Raw genomic sequence first — 11,328 nt, forward strand, 5'->3', positions numbered from 1 at the left:
CTATTTTCTATTGTTCATATTGAGTTATTTCTATTGTTCTGTTTTTGAGTTCACTTATTCTTTCCCCTGTGATATTAATTCTTTCCTTCAGCCTCTCTACTGAGTTTTTTATATTGGTTATTGGGTTTTTTTTTTTTCAGTTCAGTAGTCTCCATTTGATTTTTTACATTTTCTTTGCTGGTATTTTCTATGATGAATTAGAAAATCACTCTTTGTAATAAGTAAGTGATTCAGGCAAGATCATCTGGGGATCCTAAAATTAATGCATATATATTTGAGGAGACAGAGTTTGTACATAGTCTCAAAGCATTGTCCCACGAAACAGTGATTACTTACTAAATTATAAGTAACATGCATACTTACTAACACTTATTTATTAGTAAATAAAGTATTTATACATATCAGTCAATTAAAAAAAGTACTTGTTATCTTTAAAGTGGAAAAACTTGGCTCACACCATCTGAGCCATGTGATAAAAGTTGACCTCACTATTAGTGAGACAAATAAATATCATGGGTCTTTGGCACGTTACACTGAAAAGAACACAGATTCACTTCTCTAGTATTCTGGCCAAAAGTGCACATGCTGAATGAAATTAGAAAGAAATGTCCAACAAACCAAAACTGAGGGAAATTCAATGAGATAACTGACCGGTACTCTAACAATGCTAAGGTCATGAAAGATAAGGAAAGATTGAGGAATTATTCCAGATCAAAGGGAACTAAAGACACATAACAATTAAATCACAATGTGATCCTGGATTGGATCCTGGACTAGAAATGGAAGGGGGAAAGGGAAGTTCATTGTTCCTTGTTGCTTTTGTTGGTTTTGTATTGCCATAAAGAACATTGTTGGGACAACTGGAAAATCTGAATGGGGTCTATATTAGATGGTGGTATTTTATGAATATTAATGTCTTGATTTTAAGGGCTGTGCTATAATAGGGAAGTGTATGCATCAGTTAGGGTTGCCATTACAAAATACTTCCAACTGAGTGGCTTAAATAACAGAAATTTATTTTTTTTAAAGATTTTATTTATTTATTTGACAGAGAGAAAGACAGCCAGTGAGAGAGGGAGCACAAGCAGGGGGAGTGGGAGAGGAAGGAGCAGGTTCTCAGCGGAGCAGGGAGCCTGATGCGGGGCTCGTTCCCAGGACCCTGGGATCATGCCCTGAGCTGAAGGCAGGCGCTTAATGACTGAGCCACCCAGGCACCCCAGAAATTTATTTTCTCAAGTTCTGAAGCCAGAAGTCCAAGATTAAGGTGCCCGCAGGGTTGGTTTCTGATGAGATTTTTCCTGGCTTGCAGATTTCCACCTTCCTGCTGTGTCCTCAAACACCTTTCTTTTGTGTGCTTGCACACTCCTCGCATCCCTTCTTCTTCTTACAGGGATCCCACTCTTATTGGAGTAGGGTCCCACCATTATGATTCTATTTAATTTCAATCACCACCTATAAGGCTCTGCTACTAACTTCGGTAATATTGAGGGTTGGGGATTCAATATGTTGACTCTGGGGAAACACCGTTCAATCCATAACACTTTCTGTTCTTGGTTTTAGGAAATACATACTGAAGTATTTCTGAGTAATGGGACATCATGTCAAGCTATACAGGCTAGAAAAATACTGCAGAGAATATATAAGATAAATATGTTTTATTAATAAGCATATTAATAAAATGAAATCACTTGGGGAATCTGGATGAACTTGTGTTCTTGTGTTATGCTTGCAACTTTTCTGAAAGTTTTCAGTTTTTTCAAAATAAAAAAGTAAGTAAAATATGGCACATGTATTTATCTCCATCCATTAGTTCCACCAAAAGTGATCCAGGCTATTCAGATGCAAAATTAATGTAATCTTAAGCATAAAATGGCAAACCTGAAATTGGTCACAATTTGGGCAGAGATTCCAGGAGGAAGGGAACGTCATGCCTTCATATCCAGGTCATGAACTTGCAGAAGTCCAGCAAGAAACACTTCTTACCATTTTACCTCAAATAGCTGAAGAGAAATTATAAATTGAGGAAAATATATTTATTCATTTAATTCTTCCCAGAGTTACTTTTCTACTACAAATGAAATTTGGCTTTCAGAAGCTCAGTCATACCACAGATGCTATGTTCTTCTACATCTTTTCTTGCACAAATGCCCAGTGTTTCCTCACCATAGCTTTAGAAGTCTCGAATCATATATATTCTCCAACTTTATTCTAATTCATCAAAATTATCTTGATGGTTCTTGGTGCTTCTAATTTCTATAAAAATTTTAGAACCAGCTCATTAATTTCCACAAAAAATACCTGTTGTGATTTTTATTACAATTGCATCTATATTTATTGGACAGATTAGTCAAATTGTCCTTTTCATGTAATGTCCTTATCAAGTCTATCATTAGAAGTATGCTGAGACTTTCTTTATGGCTTAGCATACGATCAATTTTGATTAATGTTCCATGTGAACTGGAGAATAATATCACTCTATGGTCGCTGAGATAGATGTTTTAAAAATCTCCATTCATGATTTTGGATTTAATTTTAGCTTTGTCATCCATTGAGTCATATATTTTAAGGCAAATTTAGACTGTTATGTCTTCCTATTATTATTATATTTATTATTTATTTTTATATATAATTTATTATAATAATTTATTATAATGTAGTTTTAATTATTATAATTTATTTTATACATGTTTGTATGTATACAAATGTTTACATCTTTATCTCTTGTGACAGTTTGTCTTAATGTCTACTTTGTCAAATACACAACTACCTCACCGTTCTTTGAGTGTGTATGGCATATATTTCATTCTCATTTGTCTATCCTTTTACTTACAACCTCTCTATGTTCTTATACATCAACTATTTCTCTGAGTGAGCAGCATATAGCTTAGTGTATTTATTTATTTTTATTTAATCTGATAATCTTCTTTTAAATTGGATATTTGGCCTATTTTCATTAATTTATTACTATACATTTGGGTTAATCCTGACGGTCTCACTATCTGTTTTCTACTTATCTATTTTTTTCTCCTTTATTCTCCTTTTTCAAATTATTTGTGCACTTTCAAATAGAATTTTTATTAAATCGTAATGTACATATTTTTAAAGTTCTAAAACATAACTATATTTTTTCAATTAAACACATTCAAGAAACCAGGTAACCATTAGGTAATCACTATACTGCTTTTGAAAAATCACAGATTACTTTTGCAGTGTTTTCGATATTTTTGATCAGTAGAAGCAAATGTTATGGATCTTTTGTTTCTGGCTTTTTTCGTTCAACATTATGTTTGTGTGTTTACCAATGTTGTTTCCTGAACATGTGTTTTGTTCAGTATTTGTTTGAATATACTACCATTTCTTTATTCATCCTCTTCTTGAAGGACGTTTACATTTTTATGAGTTTGGGGCTTTTACAATTAGTGCTACAAACACATTTTAATGGATATATATGTGAATTTCTAAGATGTGTATATCTCAGAATATATATACATGTGTGTGTGTATATATATATATATATATATATATATAACATTTTTACTTTAAATCTGCTGTGTATTGGGGTTCTGGGTATCTCAGTCAGTTGAACATAGGGGGCTCTTGGTTTCAGCTCAGGTCATGATCTCAGAGTTGTGGGATCAAGCTCTGCGCTCAGCAGGGGGTCTTCTTGGAGATTCTCTCCCTCTGCCCCTCTCACAATTCACACTCATTCTCTCACTCTAAAATAAGTAAATGAATCATTAAAATTTTTTTCTTCTGTATTATATATATACACGTGTGTGTGTGTGTGTGTGTGTGTGTATTCCCACACGCATAAATATGATATCGCTGGATCATGCAGCAAATATGTAAAATATGCTAAACTTCAATAGATTTCCAAATTTTAAACTTTCAGCCTCAGTGAATAGGAGTTCAGGTAATCTCATTGACACTTGGCACTGTCTGAATTCTGCATTTAGCCTTTCTGGTTTGTGTGAAATTGTATTGTACCATGGTTTTAATTTATATTTCCCTCATCATTAAATAACCTGAACATTTTAATATAACATTGACCATTTGTATGGTCTCTTTTTGTGAAAGAACTCTGCAAATATTTTCCCCAGATTTCTTTTGTTTCATTGTCTTTTCCTTACTGATTTGTAGATTTGTCAGATTAAAAATAGCTTCTCCCAGACCGTGGCTTCCGCTTTCATTTCCTTAATGCTGTCTCCCAATAAATAGAAGTACTTAATATCATTGTTCTTTATGGTGAATTCTTTTGTCTTGGTCAAGGCATTTTTCTGCCTTCCCCTAAACACATTAAGATATTCTGCCATGTTTTCTTTTAGATGATTGTTATAGCATTTACATTTATTTATTTATTTTTATATTAATTTTTTATTCTGTTCTGTTAGTCACCATATAGTACATCCTTAGTTTCTGATGTAATGTTCCATGATTCATTATTTGCGTATAACACCCAGTCCTCATGAAATATTTGCCCTCCTTAATACCCATCACCAGTCTATCCCAATCCCCCACCTCCCTACCCTCTGAAGCCCTCAGTTTGTTTCCCAGAGTCCACAGTCTCTCATGGTTCATTCCCCCTTCTGTTTACCCCCCCTTCATTCTTCCCTTCCTTCTCCTACCGATCTTCCTATTTCTTATGTTCCATAAATGAGTGAAACCATATGATAATTGTCTTTCTCTGCTTGACTTATTTCATTCGGCATAATCTCCTCCAGTCCCATCCATGTTGCTGCAAATGTTGTGTAATCTTCTTTCTGATGGCTGAGTAATATTCCACTGTATATATGGACCACATCTTCTTAAACCAGTCATTTGTTGAAGGGCATCTCGGATCCTTCCACAATTTAGCTATTGCGGACAATGCTGCTATGAACATGGGGGTGCATATGGCCCTTCTCTTCACTACGTTTGTATCTTTGGGGTAAATACCCAGTAGTGCAATTGCTGGATCATAGGGTAGCTCAATTTTTAACATTTCGAGGGACCTCCACACTGTTTTCCAAAGTGGCTGCACCAACTTGCATTCTCACCAACAGTGTAAGAGGGATCCCCTTTCTCCACATCCTCTCCAACATTTGTTGTTTCTTGCCTTGTCAATTTTTGCCATTCTAAGTGGTGTAAGGTGGTATCTCAATGTGGTTTTGATTTGAATTTCCCTGATGGCTAATGATTTTGAACATTTTTTCATGTGTCTGTTAGCCATTTGTACGTCTTCACTGGAAGTGTCTTTTCATATCATCTACCCATTTTTTGATTTGATCATTTGTTTCTCATGTATTGAGTTTGAGAAGTTCTTTGTAGATCTTGGATACCAGTCTTTTATCTGTAGTGTCATTTGCAAATATCTTCTCCCATTCCATGGGCTGCTTCTTAGTTTTTTTGACTGTTTCCTTGGCTGTGCAGAAGCTTTTTATCTTGATGAAGTCCCACAAGTTCATTTTTTCTTTTGTTTCTCTTGCCTTTGGAGATGTGTCATGAAAAACGTTGCTGTGGCCGATGTCAAAGAGGTTGCTGCCTGTGTTCTCCTCTGTGATTTTGATGGATTCCTGTCTCACATCGAGGTCTTTCATCCATTTACATTTAGATCCATGGCTCATCTTCTGCATTTATTTTCTTTTTTTTCTCCTCTTTTAACCTATTTTTTTTTTTTTTGGTATGCTAAAGAGTAAGGGTTAAGTTGTATTTTCTCCATTTGAATACCTACTTGAAGCAGCGCCATCTACCTTTATTGAAGGACTATCACTTCCCTACTGCATTAGACTGTCATCTTTGTCATAAATCTGCTGATGTATATTTTATTCCTATGTGAAACAGAGAAACACAAATACTGTATGATCTCATTTGTATATGAAACCTAAAAAACATCTAACTCATAGAAATAGACAGTGAAATGGTGGTTGTGAGGGGCTGAGTGGTGGGGGAAATGGGGAGATGTTGGTCAAAGGGTACAGACTTTCAATTATGAAATAAGTAAGTTCTGAGCATCTAAGACAGCACTGTGACTATAGTTAACAATACTGTAATGCACATATGAAAATTGCTCTGAGTAGAACTTTAATGTTCTTCCCATAACAACAACAAAATGGTAAATATGGGAAGTAAAGGAGGTGTTAGTTAACCTTACTGTGGTAAACATTTCATAATATATGGGTGTATCAAATCATCACTTTGTACTCCTTAAACTTACACAAGGTTATATGTCAATTATGCTGCAATAAAGGTGGGAAAAGAATATTCTGCTTATAATGGGTTTTTTTTTTTTTTTGGAAATTACATCAACTCTTTCCACACCTTTTGAAAGAATACATAAGAATTGCACTGTTGCTCCCTTAAACAAAGCACCGAGATGTACCACAAGAAAGTGTTACAGCCACTATGGATCCTGTGTCACTGAGAAATAGGGCGACAGACATTAAGAGTATAGAGAAAACCATTTAGTAGAAGGCCCTAAAGTTGCATACATGAAGAATGTGGCTTGGTGGTCAAAGGGAGAGCAGCGGAAAGAGGATCCAAACACCCAGAAGGACTTCCTAAGTATCTTCCCAAAAGCCCGATGAAAGCCAGGGTATAAATCATCTCTTTTTCACCATAAAATCTATTCTGTTAACAACAGTGCTCTGGCCAAAGCACATACATCACATATAGAATATTGCAGTCTAGACTTTTCCTTCAAATCAGTACCAATATTCAGCTTGGGATTTTAGAAACCCTTGGGAAATCTTCATATAATTTCCTTGAAAAATCTTGGCAGAGAACAATGCAGACGCCTGGGAGTCAGCATCACCACAGACAATGGGAGATAAATAGAAGGGTTGCACCAGCAACTCCTATCCTCAACAGTGACCAGTTACCTGCTCCTAGGACACGAGTCATGCCTTTATTTCTGTACCTGTCTTTTCAGCATCTCATAGGGTTTGGAGGCCTGCTCTCTGTTCACTGCCTGGGTCCATTCTGCTTGTTGACTATACAGTCTGGTGGGAAAAATATCACAGAGCCTCAGACTTGCATGTAAGCAGCTCCTCATTGTTGATGCAGTAAAACAAGGATGCTTCTCCACACGGAAGTTGCGGATGTGATGGAGGAGCACAGTGAACTAAAAGGTGTCTTCAAGCAGGGGAACCCATGACGTGGAGCAGCAGAGGGACCCTTGTCTCAGTAACACCCAGGGCTAAACAATAGAAGAAGCTGTCTATTCCTGTTAAACAGTATAGGAGGTACAGCAATGTTACATGTGAGGTGGGCTATTACCCACTGGGGATTGCAGAGCCAGGACTTTCATCAGAACCCTAAGTAGTCTGGGAGTCCAGCTTTAGCCCAGATTGGAGGTAATGAAATATGGTTGTTTTATTTTTTTTATAATTTTTATTTTGTTATATTAGTCACCATATAGTACATTCCCAGTTTTTGATGCAATGTTCCATGATTCATTATTTGCATATAAAACCCAGTGCACCGTGAAATATGGTTGTTTTAATCTGTCCGATCCTTTCTAGGCTTTTAGTGGTCAAGGCTGCCACATAGCCTTGTTGTGCTATGAAACATTCTGGGCTATGGAAACAGGGCTTTGTCAGCAGAACACTGGCAGCATGAGATGCACATTCACCCCAATCTGGAACAACAGACTATGGCAGACGTGTTTCCTTCTCCTCTCCTTTCCCCTCAGCCCACAGCAAGCTCTTGATTTCTTGATAGACAATAGCTGCGTGAGGAGGAAGCCCTACCCTCCATGAGGTGACTCTGTGTGTGCCTGGCCTCAGGGAACCTGGTGGCTTGCTGGACGTATTGGGTCAACAGGAACAGGAGACGCTCCTTCAAGCTGTCCACTCAGGGGTAAGCAGTTTGGTTTCATGAGCAGCCCTTCAGAGGACCTGGCCCACGGTGGGTTAGTGAGAATGACACATCCAACACTGTGAGTCTTTAACCTAGTATTGAGGTGCTAGAGCCAAACACCATCGTGACAGAAGATGCTGATTGAAAGGACTGAAGAGAGAAGATGTTCACTGAGCTTTGATATAAGACTGAGTATATGAGAGCCAAGTGTCCAGCATATCCACCCAAGTGGGTTAATCCTATGACCTACTGTCACTCCCACCTCCATCACAACCCAGCATGAACCCTGGGTGGGGGTGGGGGTAAATCCTGGATTTCTACTTTATGTCATGTTGTTGAGCAGCCCATAATGTCTCTGGTCTCCTGTATTTCTATAACATGCTTGTCTTAAAGTAGATCCTCTCTAAGCCTGGTGTCATTCCACAGGTCAATAACTCATCAGTGACTCTAACTAAGGATAGAAACTATTAAGTAAAGCAAATATTTCACTTCAGGTTTAGTGATCATCAACAATACATTTGTTTCCCTTTTAAAATATTTTAACACCATATGTGGAATCAGTAAGGGCTCTACGATGTGGAAGCTCTAGCTCAGGAACCAGCTGTATGACCTAAGCTCTCTGGAACTCTCTAAGCCTCAGTTTCTGCTTCTGGAGAAGAAGGGGCCAGAACTTTCATCAGTTTCTGCTTCTGGAGCAGAAGGGGCCAGAACTTGCAGAGCCAGTTATTTTATTAAATAAAATTTTATTTTATTTTATTAAATAAAAATTTATTAAATATTATTATTAAATATTATTATTTTTAATATATAAATTAATATATAACATATAAGAATATATAAATTATATAATATAATATAAATATATATAAAAATATAATAAAAATAATATAAAAGTAAAACATATAAAATATATAAATTATATTTATTTTTATATATATTTATATTTATATATTTTATATATATTATATTTATATATTATATTATGTTTATAATTATATATTATACATAAATATAAATATATTATATATAAATATTTTAAATATATATTTATAAATATAATATATATAATTATATTTATAAATTATTTATATATAAAAATTATTTATAAATATATAAATTTATTAAATATTATTATTAAATAAAAATACTGATTATCAGCGACCAGCATAGTACCAAGCATAAGTCCTCAACATATGATGATGATGATAACTTGGACTACAGAATGCGTTAAAACATTAAAATGGATATTCAAAGGGAATATTTCTAACATTACTGTTATGCTTACTTATAAATTCATAGTATTATCAAATTAAATTTTGTATGATTAGAAAAATAACGTTTTCCCCTACCTACTATTGTTGCTTTATTTGAGGATTGTATTAATGACCATTACATTACAATTAGACTTTGAGGCACACATAGATTACGTTGGCATCATATGGCAAGTGAGTTACCTACTTTATCTTAATTAATTGCCACAAGAACATGAACAGGTAGATCCTATCATTTTCATTCTACACAGGGTGAAAGTGAAGTTCACAAAGGTTAACGTCCTTTTCAAAGATGACCCATTCTCAGGAGTTAGAACTCAGTATTGAACTCAGTATTGAACTAGTCTTGAACTCAGGTTCTTCTGATTCAAGAACCAAATGCGTAAACAAATCAGCTCTCAGCCTAGCCAACTTCTTGGATAGGCAAATAATCATATGCTCCTAAAAACTGTTCGTGTTCCCTGATGTCTTCATTGTAGGTTAAGACCAGCAGGGATGCTGCTGTAGAAAGACATGCCCATGGAAATGGGGAATGGGACAACTGTCCAAGAATTCACCTTGGAGGGGTTTCCTGCCAGTCAGCATCTGGGAAAGGTCCTCTTCCTGGTGCACCTGCTGGCGTACCTGGCATCCACTGTAGGCAATGCCATCATAGTCATCATCACCTGTGCTGACTCCCGGCTCCACACACCTATGTACTTTTTCCTCAGCACTTTCTCCTTCTTTGAGTGTTGCTTTACAAGTACTGTTATTCCTAAGTTGCTGATCATCTTTCTCTTAGGCAGGCAAACCATTTCCTTTCCTGCCTGTTTCATACAAGCATTTGTCACTGTATTTCTGGGAGCAGGAGGTTTCTTCCTCATAGCAGTGATGTCTCTGGATCGGTATTTGGCCATTTGCAAGCCTCTGCATTACCCAACCATCATGAATCTGAAGACTTGCTTCCTCCTGGTCACTGCCTGCTTCGCTTTAGCCTTCCCTCTCATCACTGGTCCGGTAGTGAAGGTTTCCCAGTTATCCTTCTGTGGCCGTCATGTCATCCCCCACTTTTTCTGTGACCTTGCCCCCCTGATTCATCTCTCCTGTTCTGACTCCAGGTCTGCTGAAATGTTGGCCTTTGTCGTCGCTTCGGTTATCCTTTTGACATCCCTTATCATAACCCTCATTGCATACAGCAACATAGTAGTCACAATTGTGCGACTCCCATCAGCCAAGGAGAAAAAGAAAGCTTTTTCCACCTGCTCATCTCACCTCATAGTTCTCTCTCTGATGTATGGCAGTAGCGTCTTTATATATGTGAAACCAAAGCAGACAAACAGGCTGGACTCCAGTAGGGAGGCTGCCCTTGTGACCACGGTGGTGACCCCTCTGCTCAACCCTGTCATCTACACTCTGCGGAACAAGCAGGTCCACCGGGCTCTGAGGGAGACAATGTGCAGAATGAAAATATCAAGATAAAAAAAAATCACATGGCCTTGGAGTGGAAGACGTTGGAGTACCAGGTGTCTTCATTCTGGCCATTAATACGAGGTCTAGTGTATTTTGTCTGGCATACCTCACTTGAATATTGCACATCCCTAGAAAAATGGAAATCTGTTTTTCAAAAAATCCTTTCCTGAGTTTTTATTCTTCCCTCTGATATAAGCCATGTGCTTGAAATTTCCAAAATTTTGTAGATTTATACACTTTTTGTTTCACTTCTCTCTAGCCATAAACATGGAACAACAAAATTAATAATGATTTACCATGTATAATTACATATATAATTAAAATTATAGAAGGTTGTATATTATGTTGTGGTTAGGAAGGATAGTACCAAGTCTTGGGTCCACATTCCTTCCATACCTAGCTCAAGGAAGTAGTGGTCCTAGTACCCTTCGCCTTGGAATATATATGGTTTGCATCAGGTATGCTCTGAAATGCTGTTCTTGGCCCTTAGCTTAGCTACATGTATATGCATCAATCTCATGCCAGAGGGAAACAGAATTCTTCTAAGGCTTAGACCGTTCTCTAAGGAGAGGGAATGGCCATAGCATCCCTTGGCTGACCAGCTTCTATTTCCTAAATTATTTATGTTAGCTCCAGTCCCTCAGAGGCATAATACATACATATGATTAGTTCCTATCTTAAAGCTGTTACCACAGATTGCTTGTGTATTTCAGTGGAAGCGAGCACTTATTTCATACTTCTATAATTTCTCCCAAAGATTCAAGTTGGGGGA

At 36.8% G+C, this 11,328-nt stretch overlaps 1 protein-coding gene across 1 annotated transcript; it reads left to right on the top strand.

Moving 5' to 3' along the window:
• Window positions 1-9,602: 9,602 nt before the first annotated feature.
• Window positions 9,603-10,565, top strand: LOC130543004 (olfactory receptor 6C74-like). The gene has a single exon (XM_057308430.1). It carries the CDS (start codon window positions 9,621-9,623, stop codon window positions 10,563-10,565), a length of 945 nt encoding a protein of 314 aa, XP_057164413.1. The 5' UTR covers window positions 9,603-9,620.
• The last annotated feature ends 763 nt before the right edge of the window (window positions 10,566-11,328 follow it).

This window comes from Ursus arctos, unplaced genomic scaffold (genome assembly GCF_023065955.2).
Source record: "Ursus arctos isolate Adak ecotype North America unplaced genomic scaffold, UrsArc2.0 scaffold_7, whole genome shotgun sequence".
Classification (NCBI taxonomy): domain Eukaryota; kingdom Metazoa; phylum Chordata; class Mammalia; order Carnivora; family Ursidae; genus Ursus; species Ursus arctos.

Excerpts from the sequence above, each read along its gene's own strand:
- LOC130543004 (XM_057308430.1), top strand. The coding sequence starts at position 9,621 with ATGCCCATGGAAATGGGGAATGGGACAACTGTCCAAGAATTCACCTTG.